This window comes from Cheilinus undulatus, linkage group 23 (genome assembly GCF_018320785.1).
Source record: "Cheilinus undulatus linkage group 23, ASM1832078v1, whole genome shotgun sequence".
NCBI classification, from domain to species: domain Eukaryota; kingdom Metazoa; phylum Chordata; class Actinopteri; order Labriformes; family Labridae; genus Cheilinus; species Cheilinus undulatus.
In genome coordinates this window covers 29,864,858-29,888,356 of record NC_054887.1, presented here as the reverse complement: position 1 = coordinate 29,888,356, position 23,499 = coordinate 29,864,858, and the positions used below count along the sequence as shown (strand labels likewise).

At 39.1% G+C, this 23,499-nt stretch overlaps 1 protein-coding gene across 1 annotated transcript in view; it reads left to right on the top strand.

Annotated features, from left to right (window-relative positions):
* The window catches only part of eps8a (epidermal growth factor receptor pathway substrate 8a), a 58,058-nt gene that overhangs the window by 2,633 nt on the left and 31,926 nt on the right, over positions 1–23,499 (top strand). The window contains exon 2 of the mRNA XM_041780539.1: positions 22,529–22,616. Coding sequence (XP_041636473.1) covers positions 22,552–22,616 — 65 coding nt within the window. The 5' untranslated portion in view covers positions 22,529–22,551. The remainder of the gene's footprint in view (positions 1–22,528; positions 22,617–23,499) is intronic.

Sequence of the window (23,499 nt, the reverse complement as noted above, 5' to 3'; positions counted from 1 at the left end):
ATACTCACAATGCTGGGAGGAATAGAGGAATATTCACCCTCTGCCATGACTTCCAGTCGTCCGGTGAGACCTTGGGTGCTTCCGCCATGAAAGTCCACATGTGGCGAAGCCAATGCTTTGCCTCACCGTGTCTCCACCCCACGGTGGAGTTCTGCGCTCTCTGAGTGTTTTTCTAGTTTAAGATTTATTTTTGGGCTTTTCGTGCCTTTGTTCTGTAGAGGAGGACAATGGCATGGGGAGCGACATGCGACAAAGGGCCACAGGCCAGACTTGAACCCGGGCCGCCTGCATACATGGGTAGGGCCCTTGACCACTAGGCCAACTTTCATGGTCCATAATTGTATTTTTCAATCCTCCAAACTGCGCCAGGTCACATGACCATTTCTGATTCTGTAATCTCCACCAGAAAACTGTCACAGCCTTTATTTCCTGTATCAGTGTTTACATTAGTTTCATATTTTATGGTGGAGTTGATATCCAGCTATAAAAGTAAATCTTTAACCATAAAGTGGGATCTTTTGGCGTACATGGTGAGTCCTCTTGAACAACAACCCTTTTCTGTACACAACTTTACGACTTAGTGAGCTACATTTGAAGGATCCATTTTTTGTTTGATATTTACATGTCTTGGCTATAATAGGTCAATTAAGATACATTTCCTGGAAAAATATCCTCAAGCATCTCTTTAAGCAGTGATTTTCCACCTTAAAACAGGAGTTTCAAAGTCAAACTTCAAGCTCAATAACTGGACAGGGAGGATGACTAGTATCCCCTTTCACCAGAGTGCCCTGGTTGGCTGCTTTTAGCACTGTGTAACTTTTAGCCAACATGCAGGGGTTTACTTGTAATCTTTGGAAGTTGAAAATAAGAAATTACCTAACATTGACTACCTAGGACTTATATCTTTGGTGCCAGAGTATCAAGTGTGTCTATGGTTTGATTTGTACTAGTAAATTTAGCGTTTTGGTATAATGAAGTGTTTTTATTCCTTGACAGCTACACTGTTGTCTCTCTTTTAGTTGTTTTTTCCTCTTCAGCTCAAAGCTTGTTGCTCCTGCTGATGTTGAACAGTCGAAGGACCTTTGAGCCGTGTGTTGTGTAATCGGAGCTGTTTTCTGGAGCTTTGTCCCGTTTTAGGAGCGTCCTGTCAGATAGTGCAGATTAGAGTCCAGCTGGATGTGTGGGAAACATCCCTCCAGCTGCTGTCCTCCAGGGGGGCTCACAGAGACTATTTCTGGATGTTTCCCAGGCCTCAACATCTCTGCTGGGGTGGTTTTACTTTCTGAAAAAACAAAGATGGCCAAACTTTAAACATCTGCAGGGAAAATCTTAGATTTACCTCAGTTAATTGTGGGTATTAGTCAGGAAAGAGACATGAAGCCTTGTTGTTTGCTAAGTTTGACTTATTTCTTTTGCACTACTATTAAAGTATATACCATTGATTGCTCAATTAATTTTGTGTTTGTCCTTTAATTTCTCTATAAACTGCAGAAAAGTTTCTCTGTTAGATTGCTGTTGACATCTGACTGTCGCAGAGCATCTCCAGGGAGTTTGTTCTGTACATATGTGTCTCTGTATGTGTCAGTGGTTGCCATGGCAACAGTGTGATGTAACCGTACCTGCCAGGTGCTCTTTGATGTGTCTGAGGAGCCGTGGAGGATTCTGGGATTGAAACTGGAGCTGATTGTGAGTTTTTTTTAAGGTGATGTGGGTTTCAGGTTTCAGCGTGAGGCGTCATTTAATGATCCGGGCAGGTGGACTCACACCTGGTCAGGTAAAGACACCAGTACACAGTCCAGTTTACACTTAGAGGGGGCGACTGCCATGGTACCAGAGTTTTTTCTACCTCGGTAATCTACAGATATCAACACCCATTTTTATACCCTGGTGACAAAAATAGAAGTCCTATACTGGATAACTTCCTTGGTTTCAACAACCAAAGATTGCAGCAAAACCCCTACACTTTATAGATGAAAGTATAAAGCCTCCACTCTTCTTGGAAGGCTTTCCACAAGATTTTGAAATGTTTCTCTGAAATCCACAGGTTAACCTGAAATGTCAGACTGTCCCACTCATTTATAGCTTGGGATATAGTTCACATCCATCCAGGAAACACCCCATAGATGACGTTTTCTACAGATGGTCAGAAAAAGAGCAACATCTTTTTTCCAATAAAGGCTTTTAGAGGGTTATTTGGTCTTATTTTAATGGAAAAATGTGGTCAAAAATGCCGCTATAGCTTCATCCATGCAGCCCGCCATTGTTTACAGGCTTGCAGTCACTTCAAGTAACCACGCTCGTAGCAACAAGCTGATTGGTCTGGCATTTCAGCTTGAAGCTTTGCAAGATGGATCCGCCTGGTGATCAGGAATCTGGATAATCCTTCTGATTTGCAAAGATCCGAATGAATACTAAGAGTTGATAAACAAAACTACTGATGTCCAGTCTGAAAAGCTCCTGCACAATGTCTGCACAAAAACAGCAGCAACGATTCTGAGCAGAATACTTGAGCACTGAAATCTCTGAAAAACCCATCTCTACCTAGGACTTCTATTCCTTCTGTCCTGATAGCAGTCTGGTATTGATGTTATTGGTAATATTTGGGGTTGGGGGCGTTCCTATCTACTGAATTCAGTTTCCTCATTGTTCTGCTTCGATTGAGTAGAACGTCCAACACTGATTGTTCTCGTCTTAGTCAATAAAACTCAACACTTCCTTTTCATATCCCAGAGCTGCAGTGAACACTCAGTTAAGACCCAGTTCCACAGGAGTTCCCCTGATCTCAGACTGGTTATATGTTCCTGAGAGAAAGAAAGACTTCCTGCTGAACACCTGAAGTTCACCTTGTTGCCTGTCTTACACAGTTTACTTTTGGGCTTCCAGTCATACTGTAAAACTGCTTAAACAAGAAAGCGGTTGTCATGTGACCAGGTTTTTAAATTCGGTATGACCCTGGTAAAAATGGATACCCGTTGCAGATTCATGGCAATGAATATAGAAGTCATAGATAGCCAATATTTAGCCATTTCTAGGTATTCATCATCAGAAGTTTCAGGATTTTGGAATCAAAACTACTCTGGATGCTTCAACAGGATACCAAAGAGCATTATGCCAGTCTACACTGTGAGTTTAAGGTGGGACATAATCAGTTTTAACAGTCTTGTCTGGTCTTGAACCTTCAATCTGAACTGGGCTTTAATAAAACAGCTCAGAGTTGACACACTGATCCATCAAGGATTATCCTGCAGACATTACAGCCGGTTTCCACTCTGCAGGAGGAACTTTTCTACTGTAGACGTTTAAACTTTCCATTATTAAGACCTGAACTACACATTAGATATTGCCTTAGGTTAAATAAACCCCCCCCCTGAATGTTTCCATCATGTAAACTGTCTTCCTTTTTGTTGGAGTGAAGTTATGTTTGATTGTTTCTGTTGGTTCTTTAAGAGCAGCGGGAAAATCCCGAGTCAGAGTGAAGATTAGAAACCAGCATAGAGATAACCGTGGGGCTGACCTCCTGAATAAAACAACACATAGAGGATTATCAGTCTGCTTAGCCGCACTGTAAACCAGAGAGAGAGACATCACATCATCAGATATCAGCGCTGATCACACCACAAATCTACAGAGGCTTTAAATGCTTTCTGCACCAACAATTCACACTATCTGCCTTCTTTGCAAGACTTTCTGGTGTGTTTTTACAAACTGCTGTTGCTATTTTAAACTTTGATATGATTCTAGTAATAATTAGACAACACTTGTCTGGATTCAACTCTCTCCTGCAGTCCTGCATCATAAAGGAGATGAAGTTTTCATGCCTCCATGCAGGTGGTAGCCAGGGCCAGAGGGATCAAGTTTTCATATCATCTGTCCGTCCATCCAGACCATGTTGTGAAGGCGATATGTCAAGAACGCTTTGAGAGATTTTTTTCAAACTTCACTCAAATGTCCGCTCTGACTTAAGGATGACCTGATTAGATTTTTGAGGTCAAAGGTCACTGTGACTTCAAACTTTGTGAGCACAATGTCTTAGGAATGCGTTTTCAAATTTGGCACAAAGCTACACTTGGACCTAAGCTTGACCTGAATGTATTTTGAAGGTCAAAGGTCACTGTGATCTTCATATTATGAGGTCAAATTGACCTTTTACCATATTGGAGCTTGACCCACTACTTTTCTTTTACTGTCCAGCGATAGTGCACCTCCTATAACCTCCATGTAGTAGGTCTTGTTTTTAAACTTATGGTCATTTTTGATTGGATTGATCTCTCTAAAAAGAAGTTTTAAAACGTATGGTATCAAAAGTGTTAAAGTATTGCACATATTGACAGTCTTGCCTTGAGTGTTGAGCCACTTGATCATGTTTTTAGTCACCAAGATTTAAGGCAAACTCCTGCACATATTTCAGGGTTTTTCCTGCAGTGCTGCCACCTCCAGCTCCCAAAGCTCTGACGTCATGAACACTGAGATCTTCTCACAAGCTTTGCACTAGGAGGATGTCGTTTTGAGCGTGTGAGCTATCTTGGGGCTTAATCGACATATGAAAGTGCGCTGCTTCTGTACATGCACATTCTTTAAGTTGGTGATTTCAAGTATCTTTTCAAGGTCAAGCCAAAACCTCAAGGCACACCGTCCCCATATCGATGCAAACTTGTAGTATTGCAGTATTTTTAGTTGTAGTTGTAGTAAGGATGTATGGTTGTTCAAATTCACAATGCTACACCATCTGGGAAGAACTGAATTACAGAAATGGTAAAAATGTATATTTCTGCAGCCAAATCATCCTTACACCCAGCTGTTGATTATGTGGTCTGTTGTTGCGAATCCAAAACTTTTTGTACCCATTTTTTACACCAAATTATACAAAAAACCTGCATATGAAACAAAGGTGCAGCAAGAAAGTACCAGAAATACTACAGAAAAATGTTAGTTTTCTCAGAGGTTTTCCCATTTTTTTATGGTCATTGTAATCATGCATGGTTGTACAAATTCCCAAGGCACACCAGCGTACCTTCCCACAGGATTTGAGATCCACTGCTTTAAGTAATGTATCAGTAATATCTTAAATTATAAAACCTTAGCATGTGAGTGTGTGACCAAATAAACAGGACACCTACCGATCAATATTGATAGTTAGATATGTAACATGACAAACTGCCTTAGACCTGTTAATGAAGAGGAGAGGGGCCGTCAGGTAAATGATGTGAAACAATAGCAGGAGTTTCAAAAGCTTTTGAGGTAAAAAAAAAAAAAAAACGGGCAACAACTGGTATCATCTATAATCGTTATCAGGCACTCAGACCAGGAAACATCTGGAAATTAGATTTGGCCAATCAATACTGGAATAGGTGCGTCTCTGGTTTAAGTTCTACTAGAGCTCAAAGTTGTTCAAAGAAAAGAACATAGATAGTTGATAGGTAGAACCTTTGTCATAGATTTAGCCTCTTATTGTTGCTCTAAAAGTGCTCCAGATTGATGTTATTTACTTTAAAAAGTTCAGATTTCCTGGGAGAGCATTCCCCGGCCCACCCTACAAAGTTCTGAGTTTGCATGATCAGAATGGAACCAAATTTTGCCTCAATTTGAGCCTGGAAAACCCAGACACTTCATAAATGGTACAGACATTTCAGTAGCGAAAGGTTTGCAATGTATCTGTACAATTTAGTTGACATTAGGGCTAGCCTACTTGATAATGGCAAAAATCATAATCTTGATGATTTTGTTTAGCATTGAGATCACGATTATGAAACACAACTAAAAGCTGATCTTAAAGCATCAGCATCACATGCATTTATAAAACAAAAACACTCTTTACACCAGAGTTAGTTTTGACAGCTATTTTAAATTTTAGTCTTAGTCTTTTAAGTTCATGTCTTTTAGTTTTAGTCAACGAAAACTCCAGTACATTTTAGTCTAGTTTTGGTCCATACAAAGTCCTCACATTTTAGTCTTTACTGTAAGTCCAAGCATTTATTTTCTTGCCTAAATCTGGTACCAAATCATGGTAGTGTGTTCTATGCGCTCAAACCAAACCGAGGGTCCCTGCTTTCTACAGCTGAGAGGCAGAATAGCTACAGCTGCATTGTTTTTTGACAGATTTACCTGCAGTGGAGAAATATCATGGATTTTGAATGTCTGACAAAAACTGCGTTACATTTTAGTCTAGTTTTAGTCATCTTGACAACAAACTAAACTTACTTTTTGTCAGTTTTAGTCATCACAGATCTATTTTTGGTCCGTCTTAGTCTAGTTGTTGTCATGGAAGAAAAGACTGTCGACAAAAATTTTTAGTCATAGTTTTAGTTGATGAAATTAATACTGCTTTACACAGAAGAAAACAAGCATTATGGAAAATAAATAGGTCAAATAAACAAATACACAGAAATTATATTTCAGTAGCAGTGGTGATGTGGTTATGTGCGGTCGTCACATGGCGAGTACACCACACAGTACTCACCCATTAAAATGTCAGATCCTTCTAAAACACAAGATTTTCATAATATCTGAGAACGCTTTCCTGTTCCTGCTCATCTTACTCTTTATCTCCTACAAACGTCTTAACCACTTCACCATTAGCATAACACTGAGTGACTCTGTCGTGCCTTTTGCAGACTTGTTTTATTTTGGCGGGTGTGTCTGAAGGAGCCGAGTGGAAAGTCAAGGAGTGAAAGAAGAGCCTGATGGCTGATGTTCTTCTCTAATCAATAACTTTGATTAATCACATCAGGACCAGCTCTGTTAACTTAACACATGTAGAACCTGAAACTATCTCTATAAATGCACTGAAGGGTTTACAGATTAGTGTAATTAAATGTGGATTATGGTCAAATATGACCTAATACAGGTGGGATACACCCAGGCCTATTTTTAACCTCCTTTATTACTGTAAACCTCCTGAAACAGCTGCTGCACGTCACGGTTAAACTCATAAAACCATTAAGTGACACTTTACTGCTGTCATTAACGATAAAAAGGCAAACTTTATTGATCTGAATGTGTGACACGGGTGTTTCTGCAATAAAAACATAACGCAACAGGAGAATAAAATATTCACAGTGACTTCCAGGGTAAGATGAGAAACATAGTCACTGACATCTATCAGTCTGGAAAGGCTTACAAAGACATTTCTAAGGCTCTGGGACTCTAGAAAATCACAGTAAGAGCCATTATACACAACTGGAGAAAACTTTGAATGGCAGGGAGCCTTCCCAGAAGAAGGTCCTTAATGCCATCCAGCTCCTTTTAGTGCACGCTTTACCTCCAAATAACAACACAAGTCAATATTCCAGTAGCTGTTACGGGGGATATTTGCTTCACTTCTGTACTGTGGAAGGAGATGAAAAGGTATTGTCCATACTTATACAAAATCATATTAGATAGAACTAAAATGTCAAAAAAATTCATCACTTCATCTCATCTGTCAGCTGTTTAAACTCATTTTCTTTCATGTTGAGTAGCTTTAAATCACTCAGTCCATAAGCCCGGCCCCCGGCCCCACCCCACCATAATGAGTCATTAATTAGAGGCTTAAACTGTCCGACAACAAGCTGCTGCAGCAAATCCATGACCCGCAGAGTCCTCGGTAATCCTTCGCACATGAAGCACACGGAGCTTACCTGAGAGTCAGTCTGATTCACCACACGCGGCTCACCTGTGGAACTGGGACAGGTAGGAGCTTCATACGGGACGGGTTCAGCGTCAGGGTGGGAATGTAGGACACCTTCGCAATTAGTAAGAACTTCTGTGTTTTTAATTCTCAAATAACATACAAAAATGCATGGAAAAATGTTTATTTGCTCTTTAAAACTGTGATAGTTTTATGTAGTGTTTAGAGACTACAGTGGTGGCAACATCGTCTGCATATACGAAAAATGCAGAAAACGAAAACGAAAAAGTCTGAAATTAGACATTTGAAATGAAAAGAGTTTAAGGTGTGGGTCCAAACAGCACTTCCACATTCAATTTCAGCTACTTTTTTATTTTGTGTCTCTTTCTTTTGTTTAAAATGGAGAAAAACACGCAACAGTCATGTCTCTGGCAGTACACAAGCTAAAACATTTGGACTAGAGACGTGAATTTCAAGGAAGATCAAAAATTCTTAGTATGGACTGGGATGGATGTCTGAGATTGTTAGCTTGTTGCTAATACATATGGGAACTGCCATTAACAGGCTGTCAGATTTAGCATTGCTTTGCCCTAATTTTAATTGAAGAAACAGTCGATTTCCCGTATTAATACAAGTTTATATTGATTTTGTAACTGATCATTCACAACCCGAATTCCAAAACAGTTGGGACACCGTGGAAAATGTAAATAAAAACGGTTCGCAATGATTGTCGAATCTAATAAACTGATATTTTATTCACAATAGAACACATCTCAAAAAGTAGGGACAGGACATGTTTACTGTTGTGTAGCACCCCCTCCCCGGTCTGTAAACATCTTAGAAGTGAGAAAACCAGATCCTACAGTTCTGAGAGAGGAATGTTGTCCCATTCTTGTCTAATGCAGGATTCTTTCTGCTCAACAGTCTTGGATCTTCTTTGCCAGATTTTGCATTTTGTGATACTCTGTCGTTGGAAGGGCTGGAATGCAGACGAGCCAATTTTGATTAATCTGACCACAGAACAGTTTTCCATTTTGCCTCAGCCCATTTTTAAATGAGTTTTGGCCCAGAGAAGACAGCAGCGCTCACATTTGGCTTCTTTTTTGTATGATACAGCTTTAACTTGCATTTGTGGTACATGGGGAACTGTGTTGACAGACAGTGATTTCTAGAAGTGTTCCTGAGTCCATGCAGTGATTTCCAGTACAGAATCATGCCTGATTTTAATGCAGTCAACCCTAAGGGCCCAGAGATAAGGAGCGTCCCTTACACAGAGATTCCTCCAGATTCTCTGAATCTTTTGATGATATTATGGACTGTAAATGGTAGGGCTGAACGATTTAGAAAAATAATCTAATTGCAATTTTTTCACCCAACATTGCAATTGTAATTTAACATGTGATTATTCTTCAGGTTCCTCATCTTATAAATCATTCTATATAATAACACACAAAGCTATTTCCCCCAGAAATTTATATCCAGTCTCCCAAAATCTACAAATAAATGTTCAAAAATTCTAATCCCCACCAGCCAAAAAAAATCAAATCAAATTCCCCCCAAAATTTCAAATAAATTCCTCAAATTTTCATAAAATACAAAAAAATCAAATCAACTTCTTAAAACTTTACAAACACATTTTTCAAATTTTCATGAAATTACCTAAAATTTTCAAAGCTAATTCCCCAAGAAATTTGAATCAAATTCCCAAAGTTTACAAATTAATTTATCAAATTTTCAAGAAGATACTTTAAAATTTCAAAGCAAATTTCCCCTCCAAAATTCATATCAAATTCCTGAAATGTCAAAATAAATTTCTAAATAAATAAATAATAAAAAACAAAAGCTAAAAATTTCTAAGCAAAAATCCCCCCCAAAATTCAAATCAATCTAACAAAAATGTCTTACTGCAATTATATTGTCCTATATTGCAAATTTAATATGAATTTTAATGAAGGGAATAATGATTTTATGGATTTCTTATTTTGAAGATGACAAAAATATACAAAAACAAGGACAGTAGGAACTTTTGTCAATCATTCTCTAAAAGAGTGGCACTTGAATGTTTGCATTAAGTGTAGAGCAAAACACCCCAGCTTAAAAAAATGATTAAACTGCTATTTCAAAACACATTTTAGGTCAAAGGAATACTGCACCCTCTGCTATTTAAAAATTGCAGTAGGTCACATTGCGATTTAATCTACATTTCAATTCACTGCCCTGGTACATGGTGGGATTTACAAAGTGTTTGCAGTTTTACATTGAGGAAGATTGGTGAACCTCTGCCCATCTTTACGTCTGAGAGACTCTCTCTCTAAAATGCTCCTTTTATACCCAGTCATGTTACTGACCTGTTGCCAGTAAACCTGTTCAGTTGCAAAATGCTCTTCCAGCTGTTCATTGATTTTTTTCGCCCCGGTCCCAACTTTTTTGAGATGTGCTGCTGCTGTCAAATCCAAAATAAGCTAATATTTTTAGTGAAATTGTAAAATATCTCAGTTTTAACATCTGATGTGTTGTTTTCTCTTTTGTGAATAAAATATGGGTTTATGGGATTGACAATCATTGCATTCCATTTTTATTTACATTTTCCGCTGTGTCCCAACTTTTTTGGGAATGGGGTTGTACTTGAAAACCACTGCCCATCCTTACAGTTTGAGTTCTGATAAAACGAAAGCTCATCTCACTCTAAAACTTGAGGCCCTCCTAAAGTGAGTCCCGTTCTGGTTTGTCCTCTCAGGTGTTTGGTGATAAAGTGGGTCAGGATGTTTCAGCAGATTTTGCATCGAGCGGTCAGAACCCCCCCTCAGGGACAGAGTCCAGATATAGAGCTCTTTCAGCGAGCATGGAGCAGATATTTGTATCTGTACTCTTCCTATAAATGACACCGCTGCTCCTCACTTTAAAGCTTTTATTGTGAAACAGCGGCAGGAAATGCAGAGTAGCTTTCAGGGAGAAGAGCAAAGGCGTGTTAGAGGAGGTTAATAAAACATGTCTACTCAAAAAGTTTTGGGTTTATTTTGGCTGCAGGTCAGGTTGAAATGAAGGCAGAAAGCAGCTTTTTTTTTTAGCTCTAAGTTTTGTCTGCAGGTTTTTCTTTTATTAAGCTTGATCTGTCTTTGTCAGTAACACAGGAAAACTCAAACATCAGATCAGATTGTTAAAGATGAAGTTATGAGAGTTTTATGATAGAAATTAAACTAAATCTCTCAACATTTTCCCCATCTTTTTTAATTTTGTGAAAATCCGTGTCAGTCTCCATGTTCTATCCTTCCTGATAGAATGATCCAGAGTTGATTTAAAAGAAGAGTCCGTATCATCCCGTGGTCAGAGCTCATGTCGACCTCTCTGTGACTCCTCTCGGCTCGACTCCAAAGTCTCTGAGTTATTTTTAGTTTTACAGTCTCTCTCTCTGCGTGGACGTGAATCGGTCTGTTGTAAACTCTCTGATCTTACGTTTGGCTCCTCGCCTGCTCTCAGACTGACTCATGAATCCGTGCTGCTGTTTGCTCTCATTTATCAATCTGTTCCTCGTCTTTATATGGACTCTCCAATGCTGATATCTTTCTAGTAAAACTCAAACATCAGTGATGCATGTTTGATACCCCAGCAACAACAGAAGTCCAAGGCATCCAATATTTGATATTCTATTGTTTTAGATGGTGGAAAATGCAGACAAACTCAAACATACTGATTAAAATGCACATATAGGTTTGCAACATTTGGAGGGGGGGAGGATCTGGAGGGAAGCAAGGGTAGCAAACAGTTTCCACCTGTCTTTCAAGGAGACTGCACCCCTAATTCTCCATTATTACTTCAAGCCTTAGGCCCTGTCCACATGGAGACAAAAATGATATATTGCCGTTTCGTTTCGAAAAAGTTTTCCGTAAAGACGGGATCGTTTCAGGAAATACCCGCGTAAGCATGAAACCCCTGGAAACGACTGAAAACGCTGTAATGCATATGCCAAGCCTGTACGTGGCGCTGTGTTGCTGCCACGGAAATGCACCAAAAAAGAAGAAGAACATCACAGAAAACTGACACAAACTTTCTTATAGTTGCCCTTCTGGTTGTTCTCCACATTGGATACAAGAACATATGGTGTGTGTGTTTCGCGGTGGTGGTAAAGAAGCATCAGATTTTTCTGCAGTAGCCTTTACAAGCTCAGTAGCCTCTGCAGCACGAACACAACCGCGTAGTCCACTATTATTGTTTTGACCAGACCCACGCAGGCGCCTTAAGGGAGCTAGGCTGTGTGTGACGTAGCCTAAACGTTTCAGGAAAGATGCGGGTAGCCGTCCACACAGAGATGAAACTGTAGTCGTTTACAGATTTATGCACTCTGGGACCCGTTTTCAGAAAGTATCGTTTACAGTCACCCAAAACGCCATTTCCGTGTGGATGAAACGCCGATATGACAAAAAACTTTTGCATATACACCTGAATTCATCTCCATATGGACGGGCCTTAAAGTAATTCTATGGAGAATGACTCACTGCAGGAGACAGCCTCTAGTGGACACTGGAGGAACTGCAGTTTTTGGCTCTTAAGGATTTTAGACTTTAAAGATGCTGACCTGCAATAGGTTGTTTGCAGTCAGGTGATCCCAGTAACTCACGAATGCCAGATGGGGGGCAGGAAGTGAAGAACAGGTGTTGGGAATGAATTGGAAAAGAGTACTTAAAAGCTCTAAATGTACCTGTGTGCTGCAGTTATCATGAGAAAATTTCTGTATATTGAGAAGAAAGTGATTTTCTCACATGGCTTAACTGATTTACCTGGCATGGATCCGTTCAATTTCATATATCACTCCTAGTGTCTGCCATTATTGGGCCGGATAAAAGGAGGAGCTAAGAGGCAAGCTGCATCTCTATAACATAAACTCCTCATTGCACAAACATGCTTTTAATTGAAACAGTGATATACTATGATTTGCGTAAACCTTGTGTTTTTCAGTCAGCTCTACAAAAAGACTCTTTAATGTTCACCAGGGTAGCTAGCTCCTGATTTGAGTGCCAGTTTCCTTTCCTCCATCCTTTGCTGTTATTTTATCCACATTTAAATAAATAAATTTAAAAAAGCCACACTAGTACCAAATACAGAGCTGTTTGGGAGCCAAATAAGCAGCTGTACTGATCCGGAGCTCCAAAAATAGATGGATTTCCCGTTACAATAAGTGAGACTGGACAGACCTCAGCTAAGAACATGTGAAACTGGGCCACTTTGTGGAACAAGAGTGTGCTGAATACAGATCTTGGTGCTTGATGTGGATATTCGTGCATCCCTTCATCTATGTCACAGTGGCAGCATGTTAACCCGGACATCCCATAACAACTTTGTCACTCCACCCACATCTTGCAGGTCCTCCTGGGGGATCCCAAGGCTTTCCCAGCCCAGGTCCCCTCCAGCAACTTCTGAGTCTACCCAGTTTCCCTCTACCATGTCACCCTCAGGACCAGACTGCTGCTGAGGGTTTAAATGACCAGGTCCCAATCTTTGCCCATCTCCAGGTGGTGGGCCCACAGGGTGGTGCCCACCACAAGCTGATCCTAGAGCTCCCCTGTCCCTGGTCTGGTTCTAGGGGAATGCCTTGTTTCCCCGCTTACAGAAAAGGCAACTTTATTCCAATTTGACTGGCTTACTTATAGGGTTTTCCAAAATGCTCTTACTCTGGACCTTCCCTTGGGACCAGTTTGCCTTGGGAGGCCCTGCCACAGGCTAATGCCCCAGACATCATAGCTCCCAGTTTCACAGGGACGTGCAAACCTCTACCACTTATCCCAACCCTTACATTTTGCATGTTTGCATCCAGGGGGTAATGTGTCCGGATTCTTGTTGGAATGGAGGAGTAGGATGTAGTGTGAGTGCTACATGGTCCTTCAGATGGAGATTTTCCAGAGGCACACTTCAAACAGTGTAGTAGGAAATCTCCTAGGATGCCCTGCAAATCACCTGCAAGATGGCTGCTCAATAAGTGTACAAACTTCTGTAGTTTCTTTATAAGATGACAAAAATGACGACAACAGTACTATCATCATTAGGTTTAGATTTCATCAGTTTAAACTGTTACTCTGTTTGAAATGTCAAGGGGGCATTGGGAATCAAGGAAGAGGGGTCAGGGTTAGAAATGAGACTGAAGTGTGCAGACAGACTCTGATAATTGCATGTGAGTGTGCCATACTAGTTAAATCCTCCTCAGTCTGTCTGAGGTTGATTACAGACGATGAGGTTTGATTTCTCCAGATTACTGCTTTCAGAATCGTCACCTCTGGTCTTGTTTAATCCACCATCAGTGACTCTGTGATCGACTTTAATCCTGCTGCTGTAACTCCACATTGATCACACTCACAGTGTCTAACATTTTGTCCTGATCGTGCGGGCTTGTCTTAGAGGGGCGAGGTCTCAGAGGGACTCTCACTGCACAGTTAAGAAGGTTAATAATAATCCAGAATAATCCTAGACTTGCTGAGGTCTTCATTACTGTGGGGGGTCTCTGGACCTCGTACTTAAACGATGATCAGGACAGGATCTTACATGATAGCAGAATTTAAACGTCAACAAGATTCAGGGAATAAAGAATTGAGTGTGGAGGCTCAGGGATACACAAGAGTCTCAGATGATTAATCCCACTCCCCTAATGCTACAAAGATATCTAACACCGACTTCTTTATCTGAATACAGTGTAGTATTTGCCGATGCCTGTGCCTTTACTGGAAATTATCCACCAGCTGAATGTCATAGGTTTCTTCATTTGTTTTTGCCATGATGCTTTCTCCCGTTACAGCTCAAACCCTGACTGAGCTTTTATTCTGAAATGTCAAGATAAGCCTCAGTTTTAAGTAGATTTTACAAGCTTTGCACACTACAAAGTCAAAAACCATCATTGCACAGTAGTGGTCTGTGCTATGTTCAACAGGAATGTCAGTTCCAAAGAGGGCTAATAATTCTAGACCCTGGTAGTTTTTGGGTTTTGTGCAATAATTTTGTTTCTGTGTGCAAAGTACTTGAGGCTTGTAATTTCTTTCCTCATCTTCCTGTGGGTGTTAACATTCCAGGACTGCAGGAATTTGGTGCTAGCACTGCTAACGTTAGCCGCACAGCTACACATCATGTTACCTACATTGGGATCCGGTGTTAAGTTACTTAAAATCTGCTAAATCTAGACAGTTTTCTGAATGTTTTCTTTACTTAAGTCAGTTTGAATTCAATTATGTGTTTAACTGATGTTATCTTTAAGGTGGAGTCTTTCCAATTAAACCAGCATCCCACAGTCGCTTACTGGTTAAACTTTAGGATGATGACCTGTTGAGTGAGAAAAGCTGTTAAAAAGTGCTGCCTGTTATTGCTGGTCTGGTTTGTATTGCTGTGTGTCAGCGTGATGGGAAGTGTGAAGCAGCCGCTTGTAATACAGCATAAAAATGATACTGCTTGATTCAGCATTTGTACTCGTTTAGTTTCTTTATTAGCTATCATTAAGTGTGGTCTAGAAATCAGAAAAGAAATGAACTCATCAAGATTTTCAGGATAACTTCACACTGTCATAAGAACTGTTACTAATGTTTCTGTGCATTTAGACAGTGTTTAGAAGTCTGCAGTATTTGGTGTCAAGTTTGTTTAATTCCCATAATAATATTGAAAGTCATATTTCAGGTATTGTGCTAACTCCCTACAGCCTCTACTATTACAGTAAAGTTTTCTCTCTGTATTGGTACAGTAAAATGTCCTCTCTCTGTAGTACAGGATGTAGGTTACAGTGAAATAAATGAGTGTTCGCTCCCTGCAGAGCTGCGTGGCCTGGATCAATCCTCAGAGTGAAGCTGCTCTCATTATCACACAGATCACATGATTTATTCGATCATTAAATCAGATCAGAGCAGAGGTCTGCTGCACCAAATATCACTCCTATCAAAGCTCTTAACCCTGAAAAGCACTGAAGTACAGCCCTGTTTATGTCTGGGTTTAAGTTAGAGTATCTCACTTGTGAATGTACGGAGGTCAAAAGGTGCCATGTGGAAAAAAAGACTGATCAGATGGTGGCTTGAATAATAAACATAAACGTAAAAAAAAAAAACAAAAAAAAAAAAAACACTTAAATAGCACAGACACCCCCCCCAGAATAAAACCAGAATAATTAGAATAAATGGAGTCTATGTAAACAAACGGTATTGAGTGTTTCTGCTGTCGTGGATTTGTTTCAGGATTCTTTATTCTAGAGGAAGCAGGGATTAGGTCCCTGTGTTTGTGTTGGACACATGGACGTAAATCTCCTTACCAATCCTCTTTACTTTCCTCGGACTCTCACAGACTCTCTGCTTTGTTTCTGAGACAATTGCACAGATTTCCCTTCAGTTAGAAACAATCAATTAAAAATGACGTGATCATTTTTCTTGAACTCCCAGAACTGAGATGGCAGCATTATTAAATATTTTTATGTTGTAAACTGTATAAATAAAAAGTGGTTACTTTACAGTAAAATCTAAAATCTTATTTTTTTACTATAGAAAGCCCATTTCATTCGTACATATCTGATCAGCTCCCTTCATGGATAAGTACAATAAAAATGTTTACTCATCCATATTCTGTCATCCATATTTACATGTTTACTGTCAAAAGGAAAACACCCATTCAATTTTTTTTAATATCTGGCGGCCTTTTTGGATCATCTTTGTCAACATGACAGAGTTACTGGACAGTAACAGATTTTATAGTTCACCTCTTACCTTTCTCTTCCTGAGATAAAAAGTACTGCACTAGTTAAATGTCTTATTATGCAAGCCCTTTTGTTGTTGTTTTGTTTTGTCCTTTTTTTTAATTCATTTGCTCATTTTGTATTAAAATCTCAATAAAATATTTTTTTAAAAAAGGAAAACACTCATAAATATATAAAGTACCTTTAATTGATATTTACTAAGGCTGTGCAAGTAGTCAAACTTCAGTAAAAACACAATTAGATGTGTTTTTCAGAATTGTTCAGTTCTAGTATTTACAGAAACTGGCATTATATTCTTTATTCTGTCATGTTTAGTATAAATAGCCTTCATTGTGATCATCGTAGTTATATCTTTTTAATTCTCCTTTACATATTTTCTGTAAAACTCATCCCTCATTCATGTATCTAGTATTATTATAATACTGTTAAGAGCACCCTTATTTTTTTTTTCCTTTAGTGCTTTTCATTCATTCACATGTAGGTATTCTGTACCTTTAATTATGGGACGTCCCCCTAAGGATACCAGGCACCCACCAAAAATGAATGGTAGGGGAGCAGTTTATCTGCTGTAGGCTGGGGCCAGGGATGCCAGGTCATCAGTTTTCCTGCAGAATTGGGCTGCTTTTTTAAGTACTGCCACAGGAAGATTTTTTTTGTCTGCAGGTTGAGCAGATCTGATTTTGATGTCTTGTATACGTGTATTTAATATCCAACGCAGAATTTACAACATTCTTTACCCTCAAATACAACTAAATAAACCAGCAGAAAGCAGAAAAACAGAACAAAACACAGTACAGAAGCAGCACACCTTTTATTTATTTATTTTTGAACCTTTATTTAACCAGATTTGTCCCATTGAGATCAAAGATCATGTTTTGAAGGAAGACCTGACCAAGAATGGCAGCAACACACAGTTTCAGCAACACATGCACTCAAACTCATATACCTACACACACAAAAGCATTATATGTGGTGTGGCAGAGGTTTACTGGCTTATGTTGAATGCCAGTGTTGTGCTTGGCTTTGGGCCAGTTTTTATCGGCCATTGGGCTAGATTTGTCACCCAGACCTGGCAACCCTGGCTGGGGCCAAGACTTGTTCACTTTTTATAGGATATTACAAATAAAAGGCATCTTTTCATTGAAGCTTTTGCCTACTAGCACAGACTGCTGGCATCTCAAAGACAACTGTATTTACATACTACAGTAACCAATATGTGCAGTTTCTTGACTGTGTTGACACATTTCTATATTTCAGTCTGCAGAGAAGGTGCACATAACTATCACTGATTAGAAACTGAAGTTGCATTTCTATGCATGCATTTACTGCGAAGAGTGTTATTTATTCATACTCTGTCAATTTAAGAAAGCTCCCTTTATCTGTAAAGGTCTGTACTTTAAAAGCTCTCAGCACACGTTAATGTTGACCATTCACGTGCATTTATTTACTGTAAAAAGTCTCCTTTGTTCCATCAACTATAAAAATCTTCCTTACTGTAAATCTGACTTACTCATACATACTGTAAATGTCTTTGTTGATGGGCAGGGTGGAAAGTTTTCCATGTCTTAACAGGAAAATATTGCCTGTAGTTGTGCAATGATAATTGGTGATCTGTATAAAGTCCTCTATAAGTATTCCTGTTAATTCTCTGAGGAGAGGAGCGTTGAAATCCTTCTTTATGTAAAAGGTCAATTTACAGTTACAGCTCAGGCATTAACCCCACAACCACAGGCTGCTCTGTTTTGGTTTAACTTGCTTTCTGAAGTCAAACAGATTGATTTTGCAGGCAGATGTGCTTTCTATCTGTATGACATTATAAAGTGAGGAGGTTCTTCCTGTTTGGTGAGTCATTAAAAGTCTGTTTGAACATCAGTTAGAGTTTAACAGATGACTTTATTCTGACCTGTTTGATTAAACATCCATGCTGATCTCATGGCCACACAGTAACAACAAAATACATTACTGAGTCAATAATCTGATAACGGCTGGTTTTCTGAGGAATCAGGTCTAAGTTTGGTGTTTATCATCGTGTTGGCTCTGCCTTTAAAGAAAAAAATCCAAACCAAGCAGAAAATTATCTTTACGATAAGGATTTTAACGTGAACACCTTAACAGACCAAACTCTTTTACTGACTTTGTCTGGAGTTACAAAATATTCAGCTCCAACACATCATTGTTGTTCATTTTGGCAGCTATTTTTAGTCTTAGTCTTAGTTTTAGTCTTTAAATGAAATAAATTTTAGTTTTAGTCATATTTTAGTCATTTCTTCTTTTTTTATTTTTAATCTTGTTTTAGATGAAGACGAAAACTCGGAAACATTTTAGTCTAGTTCTAGTCCATAAAAAGTCCTCACATTTTAGTCTTTACTTTTAGTTTATTTTCTTGCCTAAATCTGGTACCAAATCATGGTAGTGTGTTCTCTGCACCCTGCCAAACCTGGAGTCCCTGCTTTCCACAGCTGAGAGGCAGAAGAGATACAGATGCTTTGTATTTTGACAGATTTACCTAGAGTGGAGAGATATCACGGATTTTTAATGTCAGACAAAAACTAAATTACATTTTAGTCTAGTTTCAGTCATCTTGACGAAAACTAAACTTAAACTAGAATGGCCGTCTGAGGCGGCAGACCCACGCCTAAGCAGCGCCACCGAGGAACTCACGCTCCCATTGATTACTATGGTGTTCAAAATTCGAAGTGCGAGAAAAACCGAACGGGTGCACGGATCATCACCAAAATCTAATCGATTCTTCCCTGTCACCATCCCAATATTCCCTGAAAGTTTGGTGAAGATCCGACTTTCCGTTCTTGAGCTATCTTGTACACACACAAACAAACAAAGAAACGAACAAAGATACAGAACCCTTTACATAACCCCTGCTGATTTCATCGGTGTGGGTAATAAACTGTGATCGTGCTTTCTACAGGCAAATATGAGAGAGTATGTTGGCATACTAGGAGTCTAAAACTAAAAGAAATACTGAAAATAACATCAGTATCAGCACTGGCTAGACTGTTATGTTAAACTTCAGTATCAGCTCAAATTTTCGGTGCATCTCTTGCTGTCAGGTAGGAAGGTAAAAGAGCGTCCTGCGCTCTGGACAAAATAACACAAAGAAGAAACGATTGTGGACTTGTCCTCCTGTAACAAGAAGAGGACAGTAAATTACAACTGTAAAATAAACTTGAGGTTAAAGCATCAGTGTGCATGTTGATTTCAGATCAAGGTGTCAAACTAAATGGGAGATTTTGACTTGACAGTCTTGTTGCATCATGGTCGTGGGTTTACCTGGGTGCATCGTTGGTTGTGTCAGACCTCATCCCCACATAGGCTGGTATTTTAACAACCATAAATTTTTCCTCATCTGTATTTTAAAACACATAATGGCATCTAAGGCGACCCATGAATGAACGTTCAAATCCGGCCTCTGGTCTTTTGCCGCATGTCTCTCCCCACTCTTGTCCCATTTCCAACTTTATCCACTGTCATCCTCTGTCAAATAAAGGCACTAAAAAGCCCAAAAGTAAATCTTAAAAAATAAAAAAAACATCTTTGTCTATTTTATTTTCGTAGTTGGCCCATTAACCTGACTCGGGGTATCCAAACTAATAAAGTTGCCGTTTGTAAATGTTGAGTTTTATTTTCTACTTTCTTTTGTTTTTTGCAACCTGGATTTATTCCTTTTATTAGGGAAATTTCTACACATTAAACCTGATTAACAAACTCAAAGGTTGAATAAATGTTTTTAGAGATTACAGCTGCAAAAACAAGTCTACAGACAGAATATAACATAATATTATAATGCATTAATCTCCAAAGTAATTCTCCATTGAAAAATAGCAGTAAATGTTTCCAACTTCACATGAAGACTTCCTGCTTTTCACTGATAAATGTTAAGAGTGACTATCTTTAGTAGAGATTGGTATTTCCTTCTCCCTGCGCTGGTTTTTCCCTCAGCGCCGACTCACAGGTTTAAGTCTGTCATCGCCATGGATACAGAGTCCAAAATGGAGTCCGTGTCGTCCCGTCTGAATAAAACATGGAGTCCTGGGAAAAGTAATCACACGTGTCTGCACTGTACATACAGGAGGTGTTATTACACACACACACACACTGAGCATGCTCATAAATCACCCCGGGGACTCTTTGTGTGTGCAGGTCTTTTAATTTCAGCCTGATGTGACATTTTACTGCAGGAAGGTTTTAATGAGCTGTTAATGAGACTCTGTGAGGGTATGGGAGCGAGAGAGGCTGTCCAGTCATTTCATCATTACCGTAAAGCTTGTTATAGCAGACACACTGTTAATGTGTATTCTACATCTGAAAAGCTGACTGCAATACAGATGTGACCAATATACCAGAATAAAATGCTGAAATAGACACCGTCGTGACTACAAGTACAGCTGCCACCAAGTGACAAGCAGAGGTAGGCGGCGTAGCGCAGAGACTGTGAGGCTGTGTCACAAAAATCAGCCTAGGCTGAGCTCAATAACCGTATTAGAGCTAATAGATGCACACTCCATACTGTGAAATAAATGGTTGTGTAGGAGCGATGCAGCTGGAAGGAAACTGCATGTAGGGGAGTGCATGAATGAAGTGAACATTGTTGTACAATAAAAAAGATTTCCCTTTGGCAGATCAAAAAAAGAGGCTGCTACTCATATGCTGAAGCTACTTATATTCTGGGTTTTATGGTAATTATTGAAAATGAAGAACTCTACAGGACAGCAGTTGAAAAATTCCAACAATTGTTGCAGTTTCTTGCTTTTTGGCTGTTCTTTAACACAGCAATGCTGTTTTTGATGTTTGAAAATGGACATTTCTGGAAAAAAAAGGTTTTCTGGGTGCAAACACTAGAAAAAGGCACTATTTCAGTAACCTTGCAAAGCACACAGATTGGCCAGATTCCAGTCTGAAACATTTGTGCCAGCTCTGAAAACGGACCTGACCAATGATCGGTGTCATCTGAAAAGAGTTAGGCGGTAGCTTCAGGTGTGTTTAGTCGTACTGGTAGAGGGTAGCAATGGCCGCCACCATTTTAGCGATTAGCTTAGATGTAGCCTTGGCATTGTGGCAGTTTTATCAGAACTGAACCACGTTTGTTTATTAAAACAAGAGCACAGAGCCTCACGGAAAGCTCCTCTTGGCTGAAAAGAGGTATTTGCGCTGCTAGCCTACAGCCTCAGCATGAGTTACATCCAACAACACACTTAATCATTGGTTATATCACCTGTCTGCTGTGCTCAGGTTAGCACCGGAGCTGTGCAAGCCTGCTACCTCATTCCAGAGTGTTTGTCCAATCAGTCTTTGCCCTTCCCAAACCCTTTCTATGGGAGGTTTCCCAGATGAATGTGAAATATATCCCATGAAATGGATATATGAGACATGTCAGGTTAGGTAATTTAACCCTTAAATAACAAGTTACAATACTTTTCGGAGAATTAGTTAACTGCTAGCGTATCGAGGCTAAAATAGCAGTTTCATGGTTTTGTTTGTTTGACATTTTTCACCATCTGCTGCATCAGACTCCCAAAGATCCCAATCCAGTGAAAGATTTAATCCAAACACATTACACCCATAATGATTAACAGATTTATTTATGTCTATGAATAAAGAAACTTTATTTAATATACCGTTTTTTGCTCTAGTGAAGCTCTGGAACAACTGTCGGTCAAAGAGCATTTCTCAACAAAAACACCTTGGGCGTTTGGGTTGGTTATTCGTTAAGCTCTTTAAAACATAAGAGGCTGAAGGCTCCTTCTATGACATTGACAGAAACAGAATTTACACAAGTTGAATGTTTGATTATCACTTAACAAGCAAACATCCTTTAGAGATGTACAAAAAACTGAATGTCGATAATTAACATTCAAGTGAATGGACATGTACTGCACCATTATGTCATCATTTATTAATGATGTGTAAGGTTATTAAACCCAAAGATCTGTATGAGTGGTTTAGTCACATTTTTATAAAATGGCATTATAACATCTGATGTCTCTGTTCTGGACAATTTGGAAGCTTTTCAGCTGATTGTTCACTGCATATCTGGATTAATACAGTATAAAGTGTCCACTGCGAAGCCCAATAAGAGTAATGTTGTTAATAATTACTACAGTTGTGATGATTTACTCTGTGTTGTTTCAGGTGGTGATCCACCATGAAGCAGGATGATATAAAAGTAGTTAAAATGACGTCTCTCTGCTTTTTTGTAGAGGAGCGTCCACTGTGAAGCAGGATGAACGGATATGAACCTCCAGCTCTCGCCTCGGGCATCTTCGGCTCCTACAACTCCCAGATCAAGTCAGTATTTCACCGATATTGGTGTATCTGCTATCAGATGCTCAAAGCACTGCTGTCAGTGCAGTCACAACAGGGATGTGTCTGTTTTTATTGTTCTTTCTAGGGCTGGGAAATTAATTGCAAATTAGATTAAATTGCAGTATGGCCTGCTGCAATTTACAAATCGCACAAGTTGCAATATTTCTCTAACTTGAAATATGTCAAATTACAACTTAAATAAATTAGTTCATTTTATTTTTGTGCAGCAGACATTTTATGTACATTGTGCAAACATTCAAGTGTCAAATCTTTTATAATAGTTTACAAAACCCTCCTTTTCTTGTTTTATGTTTATTTTTCTTAAACTAAAGAATTAACATAAAAATGATAATGCCCTTCAATAAAGCAGTTGACATTAAAATTGCCATAAGAGCAAAAATGATTAGTTCATTCTGTCTGATGATAAAACTGATGAAGCTCAGGGTTAGCTCACATAAGTCATTCCCAAAGCTGTGATCAACTGATAGCCAGCTTCTCTCCTCCACCCCAGCTGCCTCCTTTGTACCTTAAAGCTTGTTGCACCCTCATATTCAGAGTCATGCTGCTATGGCTTTATTTCTTCTAAAGTAATCTCCCTAGAAAGTGAAAGCCTGCTGCTTGACTAACCAAATGAACATCTTTTGAACAGAGCCTTCTCTGCCAAGTAAAACTGTAGATCCATTTAGCAATAAAATGGTTGAATGTATGATGAGAGTGTTCCTGCCTGCATGTAGGTTATGATATAGAATGATGTATTGCTTGAATTTGTTCAAAATGTAAATAAGATCAGGAAACTAAGAATAGTTGCATTTTAAATCACAATCATATATTAGGGGAAAAAACATCGCAATTAGATTATTTTTGC